The following is a 22,860-nucleotide window of genomic DNA, read 5'->3' on the forward strand; positions in this document are numbered from 1 at the left end:
CTTAAAGAGGAAGTGGACTAGCAGAGGAGGCAAAATGCTGTTTTTGAATAAATATTTATTGAACAATATCTAAAAAGTAAAACAAGTGAAAGCTATAAATTTCTATGCACTTTTTGGAGCAACCTTTGGAAAATATGCTTATACGTGCACACATTTGAATGTTTATGGCACAGTGACATCACAGCTCTCAGAAGACAAGGTATCAAATAGGTAGCATATCAGCAGCATAGCCTGGAAAACAATATAAAATGAACAAACTTCAAATGTATATTAACACATTGTTAGGGTTATTAAGCTGCTGAGGATGTGGTTTATTTAAATATATTAAGAATAAAAAAGAATCAAAAGTTGATATTTTTCAGGTGTACCTCTTTTTCATTTTCTGGGAAGACAATGCTTTTCCCTACTTGCTCCAGGTCTGGCCTTTCCTTGTAAATCCTGTTGCAATAATGCAGAATTTAAAAAAATAAATAAACAAAGTCTACGTTTATCAAGTTTGTTTTTCCTCCATACCTTTTAAGAATCAGGCCAAACTCAGTTGCGATATTTTCTCTTCGGAGAGCCACGATGAGACAAAGAGTTGAGTTGATCTTTTGAGAGCATAAGAAAACAGCCAAAGTCAGCATCTGACTGCACTGTCTGCATGAATTTATGGTCCAAATAAACCTGTATCAAGGTCCCATTCCTCACCTTCTCCCTTATGCTTGACACTTTAAGTGTCTCTGATATATGTTTTTGCTGCTCATCATCTAGGATGCTCATCCTTCCTGCCATTAGATGGCAGTCTGATCCCAGCACCTGCTCCACTATCTCCAGTTGGGAAGGCACTTGGCTGCCTGGTGTAGCGTTCAAGGGTATCAGCAGACAGGTTGTTTGCCTGTGCTTCAGGGACCCTAGTACCAACAAACAAGCAAAACAGAACATTTGTTTGCATACAGCTTACAAAGGTTACCTGGAACTGAGTCATATTTCAACATCCTTTCCAAGAGAACCTCTGCCAAAAAGATAAATCATTTAAAGGGACATATTTGCTTAAAAATAACTAGTGAACCCTGCAATGTTCACTGTTGTCAATTAAACTGAGTCATATTTAATAATGGGGAGATGTGGATTCATTAATATGAGTACATGGCTAATGCGTTATGATTAAAAGGCATAGGTGCTCATAGCTCTGTTTTGTCAGCAACAATACCGTATAATTAAATAAAATATTAAAGAAAACACCAGAACCTCCATTTGGTCGTGACTCAGAGGAGACTGAAAGACTTTCCTGAGCTGCTTGAGTCAGTGTGCAGCTCCGCTGACGCTCTACGGAGGCTAATGGGTCTGAACATAAGCTGAGTATCTGGGGAAAACAAATCATCTGTTTTTTAGCCAAAATTACAACCCTTGTATTCAACATAGGATGGCTTTGAAGTCTGGTTACCCATGTCCCGTGTTTAACAAGCATACCTGCTCCTGTCTCATTGTGTTGGTCTCAGTACAGCAGAGCCCCTCAGGAAAAAACCTCCTTACATCCATAATTGCTTGCTGATACGATCCTGATCCTGTAACGTTGGTTACTGACATTTTAAACATAATACTTACATGGTAATCCTGTTCTCGTGTACGAGTATACAGGGTAGTGATCACAGAAGCTTATAAGTAGGTCGTACCATGACAGGTCATCCACATTGAAGAGTCCTCTTGGCTCAGCATGTCCAGCAGCCTCTTCACAGCATTTTCTCCCTGAAGGCAGAGAGCCAGCGAGGGGCCAGAGCACAGGTTGTGCCCACTTTCTGCACGCAGCAGTGAAGTAGCACCACTTTTGTCATGGGTCACTACCTGTATGCCCACCAACGTGAGGCCACTCTGCTGAAGTTTGCTGACTATTTTAGTGAGACTGTGATTCCAAGCTCGTGGTTTCAACAGGCACATGGTGAGCAGCATCTGTGGGTCTGAACAGAAAGTTAGCAGCTCTGATGTATCACTGAGAGCACCTTTCATAGAGAACAACAAACTTACCGGGAATCATTTCATGCTCGAAGAAAAAAAGGGAGGCTTGTCTGAGGGCCACTTCAGGTGTGGGAGACATGAGGACACTCAGGCTTTGAGGACAGTCATGCGGTAGGAGCTTCCTCAACGAAGAAAAATCAGCAAATCCTCTCAAAGCACACACTAGAGCTGGAGAAGACATCAGCGTTTCCATGCTGGTGTAGCAGAGCGGATCTCCCACCTCATACGGGCTCAGCTCCTGGGCTTGAAGTCGAGTCAGCACAGGAAGCCACTTCAGGCTGAGGAGCCTAAATCTAGCATGTTGTTCATCACCTATAACATTAAAAAAAAGTATTGCAATCAATTAGAAACAATAAAGGTAATTAAAAGAATTGTGATGAGGCCAAAAAAAATCACTCAGAATGAGGTTTGTTTAGCTAGTTGTGCTCTCAGATACTTCTACCTTCTTCTATCAGCACTCTGTTTAGGAGGCTGAGGCCTTGGGTCAAGTCCTTCCCACACAGAGTCAAAACTACTACCTGCTCCATGTCAGGTCTGAATGAACACCTGTGATGAGACAGGATCACACTGGAGGGATTTGGCACTGCCCACATGCAACTAACTACAAAGAAAACATATATAAGTAGAGAGTTACAGCACGGGATCGTCTTCTCGTATCTGTACTGACCATAAACTGCTTACCAAAGTTTTGGAATAAGTTCTTGTTGATCGGTACAGTGTGGAAACACAAGCTTGGCTCTGATGTGTGAACACCATCCTTTCCTGAGTGAATGTAACCCAGAAGCTTTTGAGCTTTGAATTCTTTCATTAGCACTGAAACATATGACAGTTGGACGAGATTATGTTGACAGCAAAGACTTCCAGCATTATAAGACACACATTTTGACATTTCACGTTACAGAGATGAATTATGTTATAGGGTTGAGACAGATTTTGAGACCTGATGGTAGACCGACACTGTGACGCGATGCATTTTCTTTTCTCAGCAGTAATACGAGACAGTGAGAGGGCAGCTCTAGCTCTTTTTGATCTGGAGTGGAAGCAGGTGGACTGCAGAACACAGATGCCTACCAACAAATTATATATTATTATATGTTTTACTGATTAACTTGTACCTATGAGTAAAAATAAAGTCATATTATATTTCTCTTCTATTATTATTGTTAGCATTTTTATTATTATTATTAACCCTTATTTAACCACGAAAAAGAATAACTCAAAGGACAGCAGTACAATAATAATGACTAATTATTCAGGTTATTCAAGCAAAACATTTGAAACCTGAACTGCCTTAAATTCATTTGATTCCAGCAGGAAAGAGCTGCATTTGAATGCTCTTTTTCCAAATTCAGTATGAACCTTTGAGACAGATAGAAGGAATAATTCTTGAGACCTAAGACAATCACTTTCAAAACCTTTTTTGCTTAGATTTGATTGATTAGAGCTTCTCTCTCTAAGACTCTGTGTACTGAGCGAGTGTCTTGGTTCTTCTACCTGGAAGCTGCTGAGGCCCAGGAGGGAGGCCCCGTGGCTATGAACCTGCAGTCTCTGCAGCCCTCTAAGACTGAAGCCTCTGCGTTCACATACAGCCAGCACTTGGCCATAGCAGCATGGAGGAACAACAGGTGACACCAAGAGGAGGAAATCAGCTACACAAATTAGGGAGAGAAAGAAGAGGAGCTCCACTCAAGTAAAATGTTTTTATCCTTGATACAAACAAGGACTTTGACTCAGGATGATAAAAGTTAAAAATGAAAGGTAAGCACTGACAAATTTTCCCTACTGTGACAGTTTGGACTTGCTGAATTATCATACCTTTAGTTGTGGCACACAGGAAAGAAGATGATCTGCTTGGATTGGACAGGATGGCTCCAGCTCTGTCATCTGAAGGCACACTTCTAAAAAGAAAATGTTAGGTAGCTGATTCTAAAAACATCACACTGTAACACTTTAAAATAAGCTCCAGTCATCCCCACAGGATTACACCAACACCCATCAGTTAATGGCATCAATTAAATGTAATAAATACCCTGGAATTTGTCCAGGGTGGTGGAAAATGTGCAATAATCAGTTATTTGATAAAAAAAAAACTTCATGGACATAGTTCAAGAACATTTTCCACACACCTGTTGTGATCCTGTGCACTTCCTCCCTGCAGTCTTCCTGAAAACCACAGGCACAGCTCACTGTGGACCTGACTGGCCAGTTGGGGTGAATAGATGAATGGTGGTTCTTGATCTCTGCAGTGTAGACCATCGCTGGAAGTGGTTTCTGCCTTTTTGGGCCGCAGAGAATCTAAGGAGCTAGTTATGTCCTTCAACAAGGAGTGGGCATAAGGACCTCGGACTGCTAGAGTAACAACGGGATGACAGGGCTCATGGTCTCTCAGACTACCCGCTGTTCTACCTGAATGAGAGGAGACGTTTTCAAAGGCTTTTTTTAATCAGTAAAAAAACAAGCATCCAGGCCAAGTGGAGTAACTTTAAGCACAGATGGTATTAGTTATGTCCTACCAAAGCGCTCACTCAGAAGCTCCTGTGGTGGATAAAGCAGCCGGAGACCACACACATCGAGTCCTGAGTCTAGGACCAGCTGGAGGGTGTAGTGTGTTAGAAGAGGATGTTGAAAGAAGCCACTGCACCCCAGAACAACTGACACCTACAACAAAGTCGAGTAAAAATAAATTTAGTCCCTGCTGTTCCTCTGACTCTGTGCTTCCTGCAATCAAAAGAAAGCCGTTAAAGAAAGCACAATTACTCCTGCAGATAGCACTTTTAAAGACACCCCGCTCACCTCTGTGTGCACCTCCTGTGTGGTCTCTTTCCCCTTAAAAGCACGATCCCGAGTTTCCACTGTCTGCCAGTAAAAACCTGGACTTAGACCAAATGTCCTCTCTATGACCTAAAAAACAAAAAACAAAAAACAAAATACAGTGAGCAGGAAGGAAAAACATCTGAGTGCTCTGATGTTGGGAGTCTTAAAGCAACCTTCCTGCAGCAACCCACCGTTTGGTTGGAGGTGGCAGAGATAAAACAATTTAAACAAGATGAAGGGAGGTGGATGGGAGAGGTGCAGGGTCGCTGGTCCAACAGGTTTTTAAGGTGAGGCAGCCAGCTGGTAATTGCAGTGAGTGAGGTCTCAGAGAGGAACCTGCAGACATTATTATAGAAAGGTGCATAGACGTCTGTGTCCCGTTTCTAGAAAACAAATATGAGATCTGCGTCACTGTCAAATTCATGAGACAAAGGCTACATTCACACTGCATGCCTTAGCACTCAAATCTGAGCCACGGTTTACATCCCTTTGTTTGTTTGCCCATTCAGTAACAAAGCTTTCACATACTGTTTCTGATGCAGTGGCTATTACTTCTGTATTAGGTGTCAGGATGCCGTTAAAGGAAGGAGAATCTTGACTCTGACAATAAAATTCCTTCCAAAAAAATAGCTAAAAAATGTTTTAATGTGAAAAGATAATCACAACGAGTTTATATCCAAAACATCAGACCACTTTGTTGAAGCGATAGCCTGTGCAGCTGAACTAGAGCCAGGCCATACTTTCATGTCATGCCAAGTACCATGTCACTTTATCCTTTATTTAAGCAGGCAAAGCATTAAAAAAAACTTCTACAAGCATTTTACAATGCCAATCTGGGAAAGGGTAGAGCCTCTTGAGGAACTAAGTTAGCTTCAAAGAAGTCTCAAAAGCAGTAAGAGTCGCTGGTAAAATTTTGCATCCTGGTGGTGAAAGTTTTAGCTAAAAGTTGCAGGGGGGTAATTACAAAAAAGGAACTGTGTCTGCCAGCACATCTCCACTCAACTCTCAGGTCAGGTTAGAGACCGGTGACATGAATTCTGATTTTACTGTTCAGTCTGAACTCATGATGTACCTACAATCTTTGCAAACTATATACAGACCTGTGTCTGATTTAGGCCACAGACTGAATTGGCTCAAATCAGAATTTAAAAGATCAGTTTTGTGCAGTTTAAATGTTTTTTTGTGTGTGTAATTTCTTCCTCTTTTGTTTTGCATGTACCCTTGCTGGATAACAGTGACGAGCCACAATTAAAACATGCAAAGCCAGTCCATCTTCTGTCCACAGCTGGTGAAGTCCTGCAACCCAGAATGGGACCTTTGCACTGATCTTGTCTTCACTGCTACGTGGCTCTGAACCGACCTGACAAAACATGAACACAGAGGGGAAAGAACTCAAAAAAACAAACTACAGTATGGCTAACATAAGAAGATAGAAGCCACTGTCCACTAACCAGAGACAGAAACCATGCCACTAAAGTGTTATAGATGTGCAATTTGGTTGCAGCTGGATATTTTCTCTTCCCATGTCCTCTGTCTTCTATCACACCAGGACTGCAGAGGTTGACTTTCAGCAGCATGGAGCCCTTACTTTCAATACCTGCTGGTAGTGTGCTGATTGGCTCTTGATGAGATGCTTCCTGAAAAATGGGAAGTAGTAAGTGTAGGGAAATGCACTGTGCATTTACTCTGAATTAAGTGACACTTACAAACTCATAGAGAACATCAGTCATTTCGGCAGCTGGCTGCTTCCCGGACACAGATTTGGTTGGACAATGTTTTTCCAGCTGCCTAAGAGTTTCCTGGGCTTGTTCATGGTGAGACGCCTTCTTAACCCGTCGTCTCAGTTGGTCCCTAATAGTTCGTCATCATCGCGGTTAACATATTTGTTTATAAGAGTTAATACAAATAAAGGCAAACAAAACAAACTCCATACCTCTGCTGTTTTGGTTCTTTAACTAAACTTCCTAAAACAGTTTGTGGGCTTTCCACTTCAGGTTCGGATTGTTTATCTACCCACAGATGTTCTGACTTAACATCTGTGCTTGCTTCCACGCCGAGCTCTGGATGACGCATACGTTTATCAGGATATTTATTCTCATTTCTATTCATCTCCCTTACTTTTTTAAGCAACATACTCTTTCCAGTCTCTTCCCTGCAAGCACAGCAATGACAACATGAGCATAAAGAAAACAAGCACAACTGAAGTGTGACCAACGTTCCTGACGCAGGATGTATTTACCTGCCTCCCATATGCAATCCACGGTGCACTTTTAAATTGTTTTTCTTTGCAGGTGATGTTTTCTGGTGAGTGTTGTTGTGTTTGGCTGACGTCTCTGATGGAAGACTTGGGGATGTTCTTGCTGGTTTTACTGAGGGATCAGGGCAACGCAGGTCAATATAAACAGTGGAACATTCCCGGTGGCTTAACTGCAAATCTATTCCGCACTTTTCCACTGATCTGCTCGACATTCTATTTTCTCTGCAAGAAAAAGGTCGATTATTATAATAATATTATCTTTAAAGGCTCACGGATCCTGGGCAGTGATATGACTTACTTGTCGGAGTCTGGACTCACAGGTTCTAACACAGACGCAGTCTGATTCTTACAGAAAGCAGCTAATTTCTCCATTATATTCTCCTGCAACTTGTCTGTGCCACCACCTGCAAAACAAAGATTCAGTTCATAAACCTGTCATCGATCACTACAGCCTCAGTGAATCGTTTCATAATGACTTACCTTGATGCGTTTTCAGGGGTGCCACTGTTACATGGGGTTGCAAAGACAGCTTGTTCTCTTTTAGATTTTTAAGGGCATCATCCAAGTCCCACTGGTCAAGGCTCTGAATGTAAGTTTTTAGAGAATATTTACTTGCATTGTTTATAACTGCTTTCATATGATGTTTTTCTACTCTTCAAACTTACAGCAAGTGAGAGAACAGGGCAACCATCATAGGATTTCACATTTTCCAGGTCTGGTTTTAAAGAGGCCTTCAGCTTGACTCCTTTATTCAACACCTCAGAATTATCCTCACCAGCACCCGCCTTTAATGATAACAAGAAAACAAAGTACATTTAAAATGCTGTGGCTTTATGGTGCTGTGCTCTAACCAGACCAGTATATCCCACCTCAGCATCATCCACACAGGCTAATGTACTGCTTTCTACAGTTTCACTAACATCCATCGTTTTGCAAATCTCTTCAGATAATGGTTTTGGGAGCTCCTGATTGAGGGAAACGAGACAAATAAAAATAATAAAAATAAGAAATAACAATGATCATTCAGAATCAGAATCACAGAAACAGAGGGAAATTGAGTATTTATTATTATCATTCATGTCATCATAATCAGTCATTCGTTTGCTTGGGTTTCATGATTTTTCTATCATTAAGAATAAAAAAAAAAAATTCACTGACCTCAAATTCAGCATCTACTGAAAAACTGTTGAAGTCCTCAGGAAGCTTCAGGGAAAGAGCAGCTGGTCTTTCATATATGGCGATGATTTCGTCTTTCTCTGGCTATACAACGTTAAAACGGCATTAATTGTGTAAATAAATAGTTATTAGCGGACGTTAGCAAGATTTAAGTTTAAAAACACAACTTACAGGTGAAAGGTCAAAGTCCATGGTAGGAATATTTGGTTTAACTTTCTCCAAAATTGAATTCCAACACGAAGAACGGTTAAAATCCATTCATAACAATGTATAAAAAGAAACTAATTTAAAGTAAGAACGTTTTTTGTGTTGTTGGTGTGTCTTTGAGCTGAATGTGTAATTGCTAGTCCCTGGGTACTTCTTGGTTACCATTGGAAACGAGAAGCTTCACAACAGTGTTGCCTTCAAATGCTGCCAGTAATTCCCATACTGAAACGCGAAAGTTTCGCGAAAATGTGAAAGCAAACAAGTACTAAATTGGCATAGTGTTCCAAAGTTGCGTTGTGTGTGTGTTAGGGCAGGTAAGCTCACCAGGATGTAACTTTTCTAAATATAGGGAAATGTTCTTTTTATGCTGGCTAACACTCTTTTATGACCTTTTAAACAGGAATTTTCCTAGTTTGCTAGCTACCGTGCTAAAATTGCTTAAAGTTATAGTTTTCATACAGCTGAATAAACGTCAAACAGAAAACCGATTAAACAGAAGTCTGAGATGATCGAATATTTACGCCAGTGTCCTGTTATATTTTAGACAGAAAGGAGCAGACGGCTGAGTTTATTTAACTCCACCGAGACATCTGATGACGCAAAACTGAAGGCTAGACCGTCCAATTTCACAGCCGCTCACTTCCGGCCTACCGGGACTTCGGAGGACCCGGCCCACGTAGACCGCGAAGGCCGGGTCCTCAGGTGGATGCAGGGCAGGCTATGAATTTGGACACCCCTACAGGTGCTGTGCATAGCCATACTATACCTACTATTTCAAGGCCTTCATACGATTTTACAGGATTGCTTGATGTTTTTTCTAATTTTAACTAACCAATATTTTTGATGCATTTGTTCCAAATTACAGATCCTGTTTCATTTTTGTGGTAAGCCAGGCCAGTGAAAATGCCAGGATTTAATCTGTGAAATGTTTTGAGTTATTCATGTTCAAACATTTCTTCAAATTTCAAAGGCCCATGATGATGATGATGATGATAATTATTAATATTATTATTTTACTTTGCTTGAAATTACTGCAATTAAAGTACTGTCGGGCCTTATCATAATCTTAATACGTTCTGTGCTAAAGTTAAGTTATCTGTGTTACAGATCATTTTATAACTATTTTAGCAAAAGTCAATGAACCACATTTGCACATTTGAAATGTTTTATTAAATATCTCAGGCAAACTCATATCCATATGAAGCACTTCAGCAAAGGTATTACAAATTGAGCTCTTCACATTCCATCATGCTCTCTAATACTAACATAAATTGATGTGTCACAAAGCATTGTGAAGTTGCTGCATCACATTTTGTTTTTCCTAGTGTTGACAATCTGCCAACTGTCATCACATTCAACCACAACCACATATTTAACACATCTAATGAAGCAAAAGAAATATTGGTTTTCATGGGATTTCCTTTGAAGAGAATCCAGATATGTTTAGAAACAAATAGCATTTTCTGTAAAAGCATGAGATGGCAGGAGCTTATCTGTTAATAGCTATATAAGAACATGAAACACATTTCAGTATTGCAGTTTTGATGTTCAAATCAAACTTAAGTAATTTACAATGTTGAAATGCTAATGCTGATAGCAGAATTTTAACCAACCAGCTCCATAAAACTGTCTTTGTAGTGCAGCTTAGCAGTTTTGGAAGTGTTCACCGTCCACATCCCGTAAGTCCTGACCTGCTAGGCGAGGTGGGCTGGTGCATGTGATGTTGTTGTATATGGTGATTGTCGTATCAGGCTCTTCACCTTCTGCGTGGGTCTCCACTAGCCGAGGAATCACCTGTGACTTCCTCAACGCGTAGTTTCTAAGTGGGAGGTTGCTGCAGTCACATTTCCACCTGTTTCCAGACAGTAATAGTTTTTCTATATTATCAGAGAAGTCTGGGGCCAAGCTTGTTAAGGCATTATCTCTCAAGTCTAGGTAGCGCAGCCTTGGAAGAATCTGCCTTGTGCCATTTTGCAAAAACTGTCTACACTCATTGTTGGACAACAGCAAGTACTCCAAATTCTTGAGGCCAGAGAATGTATGGGTGGTGAGAGCACCCAGCTTGTTGGAACTCAGATCAAGTCCCGATAAGCCTACCATATCCACAAAACTCTGGTGTTCCACAACAGAAATATTGTTGCGTTGCAGAAATAGCCTCCTTAAACCAGACAGTCCTCTGAAAGCTTGAGTTGTTATCTTAGTTAAGCAGCCTCTGTCCAGATGTAGGCTGTGAAGCCTTGGCAGACCTTTGAACATTTGGTCTGGAAGAGTGCGGAAGCAGCTTCCAGAAAGGTTAATGACAGCCACATGAGAGAGGCCTGTGAAAGCCCCCACGTGTGCTTCCTGCACTTGATTGTGTTCTAGTTCTAGGACCTCTAAATGGCCAAGATCTTCGAAGATCCTATCCCCCAGATTTCTAATCCTGTTGTAACTCAGTCTTAGTTCTTCTAGGTACTGCAGATCACGGAAAGTTCTAGGCCTAATTCCAGTGATAGAGTTGTGAGAAAGGCGAAGTACATGGAGATTGTGCAGGCCAAGGAAGGTGTCATCATGTAGAGAAGTCACTTTATTGTTTGTCAGATCCAGCCATCTAAGTGACTTCATGCCTGCAAAAGCTCTGGGGACCACTGTTAAAATCTGATTCTGTCCCAGGTAAAGCTTTTGCAGTTTAGTTAGTTTAAGAAACACGTTGGCTTTGATCACCTTCAGGTAATTTCCTGTCAAATCTAACTCTTTGAGCTCACCAAGGTTTTGAAAGAGCTGTGGCTGCAAGTAAGCAAGTCTGTTTCCTGCGAGTATCAGCTCTCGCAGACCTTGCAGGTCATGGAAAGCTGTCTCAGGTAAGACCGTTAATGAGTTCCAACCTAGGTTAAGAAGCCACATTTGTGAGAGTCCTGCAAACAGTCTTTCCTCAATGCGACTGAGTTGGTTGTTATGCAGACTAAGTGAAGCAAGGTTGGGTGTATTCTGGAAGACTGTACCTGGTAATACCCGGAGGCGATTCCGCTCAAGGTGCATATGTGCTAGTGACCCAAGGCCCTTGAAAGCCTGAGGGTCAATAGTCGTCAGCTGGCCATTCTGAAGATTTAAAAAGTCCAGGTTGGTCAAATCCCGAAAAGCTGCGGCTGGGAGCGTTGTAAACCGGTTGCCATCCAGCCAGAGAGAATAAGTGGATGGTGGCATGTCAGTTGGTACTTGTGTGAAGTTGTGAAAACTGCAGTACATGTTGAGCTCCGAGATGAAATCATCGTATTGACAGGTGCACACCTTAGAGCAGGGAATGGGATCTTCAGCCACCTTCTCTGTAGCTGCTGTGTCTGGCTGTGGAAACACCAGTGATGTTCCCAATATCCAGACTACCATCAGAGCAGTGATTTGCATACTAGCTGTGGAGAGAATATTAACATGTAAATATAAAAATGTAATACATAAATTCATTATAGAATGCAAAATATGGTTAAGAAATAAGAAATAAACATTAAATTATAAAATTGTTAATAGTTAAAGGCCAGAAAAGATTTACCTTGAGTTTCAGAGGTCATGATTTAAGGCAGACAACCTGTGTAATAGTGAATGACTGATCCTTGTGCAACTGTATGTTGAATGAAAAGTCCACCAAGCCCCCAAGCTTCTTTTTTTTTTTTTGGTCAGGTCTACTTTTTCTGCACCATTAACCCATTCATTTCCGTCAGAGTTGTTAGTAAGTACATTTATTCATGTACTTTTTCTTAGAATTTTCAGTTGGGCTTTCTAAACCTTTCTTCCCAGCATCAATACTGATCATTTCAGTGTCATAATAATAGCATAATAATAACAAAGTCTGCAAAATGAGAATATTTTAGACTTTCCATTCCTCTCTGCGGTTTTTGCTGTGCTGAAATTTCTCTTTTTATGTATCTCATTTCTTTGTAAGCTTTCTAAAATATTGTCAGCCCAGGTGGCTGGCAGAGTCATGCCACTGAGTGCATTTACTGTAGATTTTAACTGAGATACAGTGTTAAAGAGATAAGATTACACAGTGCACTGAGCCATTGACTGAATTTATGATGTTTTTCAGTTTTTTTTTTTTTTTTTTCCTGCTTATAGGTAACCCATTATCAAAGGAACATTTGTCTAAGGATAAACTGACTGAACATATATTTCACTTCCAAACTTAAACTTGGAAGCATACATCATATGCATATTAAATATGCAATAACATTTTGTCATCTGTTATTGAACAATACTTTTGGAACAAAGCTGTTATATTTGAAAAAAATTAAGATGTATGTGTTTTGACAAAAGCTGCATGTGACATAGAAACTGACAGCAGTGCCAGAAATGCTTCATTCACAAAGTTCATAATGTAGGATGGGGTCAGTTCCAGAGGTCAATTTCCTTATCAATGGCTGTAATGACTAACTTTGTGTTTGCTCTTTTTCCTCATATCTGAGATCTTTAGAGAACCATGCTAAAGCTCTGAAGGCCAAGCAAATCTAGATAGTACTGTGTGCTTACTCATTCATTTGATTTAATTTAATTGGGTGATTTTCCAACACTGAATTTTTAACAATATGAAGACACATTATATTACATATATAGTGACTATTTGCTAAATATTGTCCACTGCTGCATTCCACAAATAGGCAAAATATTATCTGTTAAGAAGTGTACGTGATGTGCAGCACAGCCTTCTTCAGTTGTTGATAATTACATCTGGCAGATTTATATGTTAATATCAGTGATAGTTATGTTTATTCCAGCATTCATCTAAATCAGATGGAGCTTGGTGTGTGTATTGTAGTCTTATTTTATATTTGATCTAAAATACACATTTTTAAATGATCTTTAATAGACATTTGTATTGATTAATACATGTGGCACAAAGTTAGAGTTTACACATCGTTTTTTAGGTATATAATAATACTTTTATGTCCCACGCTGAAAAGAAATGCACTCCATATTTCTCATATGAAAGGATCATGTGTCCTGACTGAAACCTTTGTCATGCCTGCAACTCTGATAAAGGCTGCAGAGTGTACAGAGATAAACAGCATTAAAACGTTCTCTTGCCAGTAGAGAGCACTGCTGGTTTGCTGTTTTAATCTTGGTCAAACAGCACTGTCTTCATCTGTGGAAGCCTTTCCTATACTAACCAAAATGGTTAATGCTTAATAGAGTATGAGCAGCAGCGATAAGCAGATCTATGGATTTTGCTGTGTCTTTCTAGGCTTCACTAGATCAACCGTGGAAAGCAGCTTTCTCGTTCTGAAGTCAATTTCTTTCTTTTTTTTCTTTTAAATGACATGAAAAGAAAAAAAAAACTTGGAGAATGGCTGCTGCAGCGAGCTGTTCTTTGATTTTTGCATCGCTGACAAACACCTCTGATTGGCTCCTTCTGTGGCATACACAGAGGTTTCCAGCTTGGTCGGTTGCTATGAGCTCACTTGGTGGAGGAGAGGCATCTTAATAGTGAGCGGGAAAGCCTGTCGCTGTGGTTGTAGTATTTTGACTGGGCTTTGTCTTGTTTAAGGAAGAATAATTTTCTCAAATAACTCTATATACATTTTTTTAATTGTTTAGCAGCAGATAAATTGGCTAGAAAGCAAGAAGTCAATCTAAATTAAGCAGCTGGATGCTGATCCGAGTTAAAACTAATATTAATTCTGTTACTCTGCCAATAATTGAGATTGCCAGTTAGAGAGATAAAGTATTAGAACACATACACTGTAGCTAATGAACACACAGGCTTATCCTGCTGCAGCTATGTTAGGCCTGTTTAACTTAGACTTTTGTCATTATCTGGATACAGAAATCATACAAGTTTAAACTGAACTGGGTTTTCAGGGATTTTTATTAGGTTTAACTGTTTTGGAAATATATACTATTCTACATTGCCTGTCCATCTATCTGTCTATTGTACATCATTAACAGTAAAACACATATATCTAGTCACTCTCATCCCATCCAATGACCTACACTTTTTCAACATCACAGTAAAAAACAATTAAACATGCCTATTTAGCAAGTGAAGATGAAAATTTGTTGCTGTGCTTGTTAAAGTGATTATGACTCAGACTTTAGTACTTTGTTTTTTCTCTGTGTTTTTTTGTTTAATTGGCTGGTATTCAATTCACAGTCCAAGCTGATTCACCTTTGAAACCACACAACTTATCTTGTTGTCTTTTCAAACATAAAACGCTATGTGACAAGCCAACACTAAAAAGACTGTGTGCGGTATTAACTGCTTCATTTTAGAAAAGCAATGACAGACAAAAACCACCAGAATTCTAAAACGAGTCTAAGAGAAGTACATAAAAACCAGCTGAATGTAGTAACTTCGGTGAAGAAATAGCTCTATCAAAAGAAGAAGAAAAAAACAAGCTGTAAAACCAAAGATTACTCCTCCTGTGCTGCTGTAGTGGGCCTCAGGACATGAATAATGTTGGACCCTCCTGCTGCTCTCATCTGTTGCACATAACACAGTGGAAAACAGCCAAAAGGAGTATTTTCATTTCTGTGCTCTGTTGCTGTAACAGGGAAATAACTTTTTACTACTAAAGAAAGGTTAAATAACTGATCTCTTTTCTTATTCTTATAATCTGCTATTAGGGAAGTGGAGAGACTTTAGTGACCCAAATTGTTTGATTTGTCTCTGATTAAAGTTGGAGCGACACATAACGATAAACATATATAAGAGCTTCATATGGAGTGACAGTCAACACTGCCATCCTCTGGTCGATTGTTGCACTCCTCCCTTTACATTTTAAAAACAAATTAATAAAAGAGAAACGTGTTTTATCTGAGTTTAAATCATTGTTCAGTTGCCTTTGGTTCAGTACTGCTCTGAAAGCGCTGCCACCTCACCCTTTGACAGTAAAAAGACCCTCAACACCCCTGCAGTGGCTATTAATAACACCCAGGGCTCACAGTCAACTTGCTGCTTTCAAGGAGGAAAGAGAATTCAATGACTCAGTGTCCACATCTGGAATCTGCTGGAACTGGCCATTTTTTGGTAATTGACTGTGATGATGTGACCAAATCATGCAGCTGAGGACCCAGATTAGATTTCTATTGTAACATTGTAACCGTTGGATGTGTGCTGCCATAGCCAATCGAATGCCTATCTATGCTTTTTTACATGCCGCCTGTTACAAAAATATACTTTGTTCCCATATATTTAGTTTAAGATAACACACTCTGACATATATAAAATTGTATTTTTGCACCAACAAGGTGATTTCTAAAGAGCTATTTGCTGAAACGTATCAGACCTAAATGAATGTGTACAGCAGATGAACAGTATCTGAAGATTATGTCCATAGAAATAGAAATGATCAAGCAAGAAACCAGACACATGACGTGAGAGATGAATCACAGGCTTTAGCTGATCCATCTAATGTCAAGGGTGGCTGCCAAGAAGCCATCCTTAAGGAAGGGAAATGAAACAAAAGTTTATGTATACCAGATTAGACGAGGCTTAGACTGAAAATCAGGGGTAAGAGGTCTGATAGAGTCATGAATCCAAATGAGGTTTTTGGTTAGAACTGTTGTCAATATGTACAAGATGCGACAAGTATATTTTATCTAACATTATAATGAATGCCTTGCAGTAAACCTTGGCTAGCAGACCTCGAGTACTTAAAGATTTATTGCTGCAAAAGCTTTTATTTAAATGCTTTTTATTTTTATTTAAATGCTTTTTTTTGTTGCTTTTTTTTACACCTGATGCCCTTCTATTTCTATTTATTAAAGAAAGAAAATGTTTTGCAGTGATAGACAAGAATCCTGACAAGGTGAAAAAATAGTTTGGCTACTTCAGGGTTAAATTGATTTATAGTAAACTGCTATCACACATGTCAATTTATATATCATCAAAGAAAAAGCTCTGAATTGAAATGAAACTCCATTGAAACGCTCTCATTTTTTTCCCCTCACTGTCATCCTGCCCATTTAGCTATGCTCAGGGGATCCAGGATGAAACTGAAACAGCTAGACAATGTCAGTTGAAGAAGACAGGTGAAAGAGACACAACCAAACACTAATGTCTGTGTGAATTAGGCAACTGGGAAGAGACCTGGATCTCATTGAGAGGAGGGAAGAAAAGCAGCTCCTGAATCCCTGTAGAAATGCAGATAATCTGAAGCTTCATTTAGGTCTCTCATTCATTTTTTTCTTCATTTATACCTTTTTTTTATCTTCACATGAGTAAATGCAACTTCATGTGACCAGCGTAACCCAAAAATGGAAATATAAAGGTATATTAGCTATTTTATATATTACTAATAAAGCTACATATCAAACATTATAAGGACTTTGTAATTACCTCCCTTTCAAATGCATTGGTGAATGCTGTTTGAAGGGTATGGATTTGATTTGCAGTGGGTTCACTTGTATTGTGGTCCAATTTTGGAGGCCTGTGGGCCAGACGCAGGTGGAGCAACATTAATAGTGACATATCATTGATCTCCTTTGTCTAATGTTAGTTGTCGGCTTGTCTGCAATTTCGGCATGCTTCCTAAAAGTTGGCTTTGAAAAGTTGCCGCAGACCCGATCTTGATTGTGTTTTTTTCCTACATGCTATTATTAATGGAGAGTGTCTTCTGGTAGTTCATGTTCATTTTTTTGAGGAGACATTTCCCTAAAAAATGCCAAAACTTTACCTTTACTCAGCAACTTTAGCAGCGTGTTTGTGCATGTCACATCAGTTCTCCAATTGACAGTGAAATTGGCGCCTTTCAAAGCTTTCTGCCAGAATCAAACAATTTCCTGTACTGCATCCTTGAAAATAATTCTACATTCTTATCTTCATACTTCTTAACAACAAAAACTCTTTGCACTGTCTCTCTCGTTCAAGTCCTCATCGCTATTGTGACATTTACTATATCTTTGGACCTGTCACACTACAGTAAGAAACCTTCACGCGTGGCAGTTTCCTTCTTTCAGTTGGTCCTGCAAACTTTCCTGACATGCCTTTTATTTAATCTTCAACAACAATGTTGAGATGCTTCAGTGGTCGTCTTACAGTTTATAAACAATATATATTCCTGAAGTGGTAAAACACGTAAGATGCTTTTCTATCTACTCCTGTCTTTGTACGTAGGTCAAGTCAAAAATGTGTGTCAGGGCAAGACAATAGAACTGGTTTTGTGTTAGCAGTCTGTAGCCCGCAGCTCCTGCTCTACATTTAAGGCAGTAGAGTGTATAAATGTGGATAGAAGTGTAGGTCAATAATAAAAAAAATAACACTGTGCCTATGGGACAATGGAAATATTTTAATAGTTCCTTTTCTTAGACAGCTTATAGCACATAGATATCACTTTGGCTTTATCATACAGCCATGAGAGGGCTTTAAAGGGTAAAAGGCAAGATTCTACATTGTTTGCCAATCCATTGCAGAGCTAAAACAAAGAGAGGGGCAACCAGTTCACACTCACAACAGTGGACAACACCAATCACCAGTTAAACTAACCCCATTAACTGCATACTTTGGGACTGCAGGAAGAGTCTGGAGTACCCAGAGAGAAGCCATGCAGGCACAGTGAAGGCTCCAACAACCCAGTGCATTTGAACAGAAGACCTTCTTGTTGTGATACAGCTGTGCAGCATGCTAATCATTTCAGAGTGAATATACTCACTCTTAGTATGCCCTTCATATAAGGAAACGTAGTATGTCTTTATACTATTAACAAGCCCATAGACCATCCTTGAGGTCTTTCTTGAAACAAAGCAACCAAAACGGCCCATTGATTTGAACTTTTTTTCAGGCCCCAAAATAGTGGCACCTCATCAAATAAAGAGGTTAATTCCAAAACAATCCATTACTACTTTATTTAAAACTTTAATAACTGGGCCTCAGCAGTTGAATTGCCTAATGTCTGGATAAAGAGATGTTATTCTGGGATTACTGGGAAAAACTAAGAGCATCTCAAAGCAGTTTAGATTGGTAAAAACTCGCAACATGCGCTTCTTTTTCTTCAGATTTACTTTACAGTCAGAATTCCTTACAGACAGTGGATAAATGAATTATTAACTAGTCCAACAGTAGTTTCACTGCAGAAGAGCTCGTTTTTGCTGACAACATGGGTTCTGTTTCTGCCTTTTGAATTCTGCCAACTGCTATGCTCCTCTGGAGAAATATAAAGCTGCTTTTTCCCGTCTTGTTTTATTGGGGCTGTAATTTTCTAGCTTTGTTTCTCTCCTGAAAGAGAATTGTTACTGTAATGGGCTGCTGTCACTTATTGTTAATGAGCAGTGTAGGGACGCGGTTTTTCTCCTTCTTATTTCATATGCATGCAGTGAAATATCTTTGTTTTGTTTTCTTTAACTCTTAGAGCGAACTGTAGGGAATTAAAATATAAATTATCATCAAAATAAATTCCCTTTCTAAGTGTGTGGATCAATAGAAGTTGGCTGATATGTTATTTTGTTTGTTTGTTTTTTAATTTTGCTCTAAGGATGGCCTGCTACATTTCAAAATAAAGTCAAGAATTTTATAGTGCTGGGTCTATTATGTGACTTTGCTGCTTAACCATCACAGAGGACTTTTGTGAGGCTGCCAAAGCAAAGGTGAGAAACCTTTCATGGAACGGGTGTGAAAGAAAGAAATGAGATAAAGAGGTGAAGCCTGTCTCCGAGCACAAAAGGACCTAAAAATTATATGCCATGTCTGCAACCCAAATGAACTGCCACCAGTAAATGGAAAAAAGATCAGCTGACACAGAAATGAAGGAAATTAAATTAATACATCATATGACATTTTTAAGTCCATATTATTAAGCTGCAGAGGACTTTGCAGAAATGGGGTACATATCATTGCTAGCTTTGTCAGTGTGTTAAAGTGACGGCAGTATATCAGTTTAGACATAAATGACAAGGGTGGCTTTTGCATTACTGTAACTACCTGCTTCATTTAGGCATTCATTTACATTGTCATTAGATTGAACAGTACATGAAATGGCATTTAATTAATGAGGTTAGATATTTGAGAGGTATGATATTTTGTGAGCAACTCATAAAGACACACAAGATGTCTTTGCAGGTGACAGAAAAGCTTTGTAAGTAGATATATGTTAATGGGCCGCGTGCAATTCAGAATTGAGTTGTGTTGAAGGTAGTATGTCAAATTATTGGAAAGTTTGAATTTTAGTACAAGTGGAAAAGTAAACCATGAAATAAAACACAATAGCATGTAGCCTTGGCTGATTTTACAGAATTCGTGATGGCGTGTACTCCACCTCTTGCTCAGTGTTAGCTAAAAAAAAAGGTTCCAACCCCTCTACAACCCTCGTTGGAATAATGGTTAAGAAAATGGATCGATGAATGCCTTGATTGAGCTTGCAGAATAATTTGGGAGCCGGTTTAATTTTCTTGTGAACCAAAGGGTTCCCAAGCATTCATTTTCAAAGTCACTGATATTATTAAGCTGCAGAGGACTTTGAAATTCATCAGCTTGCTCTCAGTTGTCACTCCCCTCTCTGTGCCATTTCTTGATTAACTAAGCACTCCGCAGAGGATCAGACACATTTTCAAGTGCTCTAAGTTTATGTACATTTACATTTACTCTCATTTTACATAATTGCTAGATTCATAATTTGCAATTTATTATTAAGTATGCAATTAGGGTAGATTGCTTCCAAAGGACTTCATTTTGTTTTTTGTTTTTTAAGTGTCATGGGTACATTCAAGGAGAGATTTCAGAAATAAAATGGTTTCTGTAGATGCTTAAAAATTGCTGTGCTTACAGCTGAAGTACAAGAGGGTATTGTTAGACATGGCTGAACAGAAATAGAGGGACTTTTAAAGTCCAAGCTTCTTTTTGTGTCTCTTTTACCTTTACAGCAATGACTTGGCCCATTTAAAGTGCACCCAAACTGAGGAACAACTCAAGCTCAGAAGTAACAAACTATAAAAAAAATTATATGTTCTTTATATTGTAAGGTAGACCCTACAATAAAAGGAATCTGTCTGTAAAAGGATTCCAAAAGGACCTGGAGTGGTTTGGCAGTTCCTGGGTCCAAGGATAAGCAAGGTTTGAAGGACAGGTGGGGAAACAAACGATCAAATATAAATCTTAAAGCTGTAATATTTTTAAACTTACTTTCCTTAGAATTTCATATGTGACTTGGGACCAACACGCAAACAACACAGGAGGTCCAGGTGTACTTATCTCACAGTCACACGTATGCTTTTCTTTGGATTGACTGAAATCTCTTAGTAGATGACAAGCAAGAACATTCACTAAAATACTGGAGTAAAGAAAAAGCAATCTGGTCTTTGAGGATTAAAGAACTAAAATGGTTCATGTAAGTCTTGTAAGTCTCTGTAGGACAAACGAAGAAGGCTGATAGAAAACTGTATTTAAATCTTCATGAAAGCACAACACAAGTATGCATTTATAATACAGTTAATTCCATATTTAGTGAAATCTTAACTTTTAGGTAAATTAATGAATTTACAATTATTACGTTCACACTGACATCATTATGTTATCTTACTTTTATGCACAAAAAACATAAACAGCAGCACTCACCGTTATGATTGAATCAAATCTTCAGTGTGCAGGAATACAACACCCAAAATTTGGTAGAGGAGCTGAAATAAAGCAACTTTCATTAGTAAGGTAAAACACTATGAACCCAAGTTATCACAAACTCCAAAGGTTTTGCATTGCTTCTCTGAGGTAATTAGAGTATCTCAACTGTGCCTATCCCCAAAATAACACAATGACCTTTCTTTTGACTTGAGCTAGAGGAAAGACTTCCCTGTGTCTCTGTCTGCTGTCTAGGCATCTCTCAGAGGAGCTCCACATTCCTAATCTCTGTGTACCTCCCTTCAGAAAGTCTCAGATTGTGCTGTTTCATTTGCTCCACAACAATCTAGGCTAAGTTGCTTTGCAATTGGAAATTTCTTCCTCGTTTAACGTCTAGCTTGGCTGCAGCACAGCTGAATGTGTTGTGATCTTTTCTGGCCTTTCTCAATTAACATAGCTGCCTTTTCATTAGAAATGCTGCATGACTTCTTTGCATTAAGGAATTGTCATGAGAACAATACTCCAGTAAACATCTACTGGTATTGTAATGCTCTTTAAACTGAACCTATAAATACTTAACTATAGTGTAGCATATTTCAAAATGCCTCAGCCCTCCAGGTACATCAAACCAAAGAACACCTTCACTGTATTGCTGTTGCTTAAAAAACACCAATTGTATTCATTTAAATGCCACAAGTGCATTTTTCCTGTAAATACAGAAATCGCCCACATTTCCTCACTTTATGACTCATAAAAGGTAGTTATCAGCTGTTTTTTTTAATAAGCATCAGCTCATATTGAATGCATCTGCAGCAGAATATGCAGCCTGTTCACTTTGTCATGTCAGCGACTATGAAATCTCGACAGCTTGTCATCTGAAGCTTCTCACTGGGCTCCTATTTTTATTGCAGTCACAAGGGAAAAAAACTGGCACAGTTCCTCTCTGTTTACTGTGCGCATAAAAGATATGTATGACTGTATGTATGTCCTCATGCATGTAATTGTTATGGGAACCGATTCTGCAGTCAGAAGTCAAATCAACTGAGTAATTGAATAAGACATGTTAAACTTCCCTTTAGTCCAGCAATGCACATTTCATGAACCCCAAGAATTGTATCACTACTGGTGTGGAAGCAGAGAGGGCTTACACAATCCATTCATTGTATAATTGCATTCTTATAATTGCGTCTTTTGTCTGCTGCTGAAGCCACACAGAGCACCTGAGTAAGTCTGTTTCAAACCATCAGTCAACTGTTCTATTAGCCTGTTGTTGGTGAGCTTGATGATAAGGTTGAAAATTATCACATGAGGAGAGAGGGTCTTAGTCAAGATTCTGCGAATATGCTAGTGTGACCTTAGATACTAACAGTTACTAATCAGATAGTCTAAAAGTACTTATTCTGAACGTTGCCTGCTGATGTCACTATCCTGAACAGTAATATCGGATAAGCTTTTTTGATGCATTCATTGAGTCGCACTGACTTTTTTTTAGGATACTGGTTAGGTTGTTGTCACGTGCTACACAAAGCTGAAGTTGCACGCATGCATTTGGCCTCATAGTTGTTTTGAGTTAACCCTCAGTAGATATGTAAAAAAAAACATGTGGATGTTAATCTAACCCTAAACAGGTTTTCATTATTTTGGTGATGGATGCTATAAAGTCAAAATGCTGCATGGTCAACATATAGTTTGGGCCATGAGTCTGTTCTTTCCTTTCCTATTAAAAGTGGTAAAAATCTATTTTTTATTACATTGCTGGTGATTTTTGATTAGAAAATCAGATAACAAATATGAAGTGAAACTAATTCAAATAAATATCATTTTATTGGGGAAAAAACAAGATTTTCCTAATGTTAATGTGTTAAGGCCCCTCCTCTACAACACACTGGATACTTGTATT

The 22,860-nt window shown here is 39.0% G+C and overlaps 2 protein-coding genes across 6 annotated transcripts; both read right to left on the minus strand.

Moving 5' to 3' along the window:
• Positions 1–49: 49 nt before the first annotated feature.
• Positions 50–9,081, minus strand: LOC309705697 (dynein axonemal assembly factor 8). 4 transcript variants are annotated; one of them, XM_082531618.1, is made up of 28 exons: positions 8,414–9,081; positions 8,225–8,326; positions 7,936–8,031; positions 7,732–7,851; positions 7,547–7,649; positions 7,365–7,470; positions 7,049–7,288; positions 6,743–6,961; positions 6,516–6,660; positions 6,261–6,446; positions 6,029–6,169; positions 5,001–5,192; positions 4,789–4,896; positions 4,509–4,653; positions 4,122–4,428; positions 3,811–3,890; positions 3,490–3,644; positions 2,936–3,062; positions 2,677–2,808; positions 2,438–2,596; positions 2,005–2,307; positions 1,656–1,937; positions 1,453–1,547; positions 1,231–1,345; positions 691–893; positions 514–590; positions 369–438; positions 50–231 (listed from the first exon to the last, which is right to left on the minus strand). In XM_082531618.1, the coding sequence occupies exons 1-28, from the start codon at positions 8,498–8,500 to the stop codon at positions 163–165; spliced, it is 4,164 nt and encodes a 1,387-aa protein (XP_082387744.1). In that variant the 5' UTR covers positions 8,501–9,081; the 3' UTR covers positions 50–162. The 4 variants fall into 4 exon arrangements, with proteins under 4 accessions (XP_082387744.1, XP_082387746.1, XP_082387743.1 ...); XM_082531620.1 differs by having other exon boundaries at positions 3,811–3,893; positions 7,987–8,031; positions 8,414–9,080; XM_082531617.1 differs by having other exon boundaries at positions 3,811–3,893; positions 8,414–9,080.
• Positions 9,082–9,691: 610 nt separating this feature from the next.
• Positions 9,692–20,983, minus strand: igfals (insulin-like growth factor binding protein, acid labile subunit). 2 transcript variants are annotated; one of them, XM_082529015.1, is made up of 2 exons: positions 20,961–20,983; positions 9,692–11,835 (listed from the first exon to the last, which is right to left on the minus strand). In XM_082529015.1, the coding sequence occupies exon 2, from the start codon at positions 11,828–11,830 to the stop codon at positions 10,094–10,096; it is 1,737 nt and encodes a 578-aa protein (XP_082385141.1). In that variant the 5' UTR covers positions 11,831–11,835; positions 20,961–20,983; the 3' UTR covers positions 9,692–10,093. The 2 variants fall into 2 exon arrangements, with proteins under 2 accessions (XP_082385141.1, XP_082385140.1); XM_082529014.1 differs by lacking the exon at positions 20,961–20,983 and adding an exon at positions 11,973–12,036.
• Positions 20,984–22,860: the final 1,877 nt, after the last annotated feature.

Source organism: Aulonocara stuartgranti, assembly GCF_965226115.1.
Source record: "Aulonocara stuartgranti genome assembly, chromosome: 4".
Classification (NCBI taxonomy): Eukaryota; Metazoa; Chordata; class Actinopteri; order Cichliformes; family Cichlidae; genus Aulonocara; species Aulonocara stuartgranti.

Coding starts and splice junctions, on each gene's coding strand:
- LOC309705697 (XM_082531617.1), bottom strand. CDS start 8,500: ATGGATTTTAACCGTTCTTCGTGTTGGAATTCAATTTTGGAGAAAGTT. Junction 4,429..4,508: donor GCTTCTGAGTGAGCGCTTTG/GTAGGACATAAC, acceptor GATTAAAAAAAG/CCTTTGAAAACGTCTCCTCT. Junction 894..1,230: donor TGAGTCACGACCAAATGGAG/GTTCTGGTGTTT, acceptor TGTTGGTACTAG/GGTCCCTGAAGCACAGGCAA.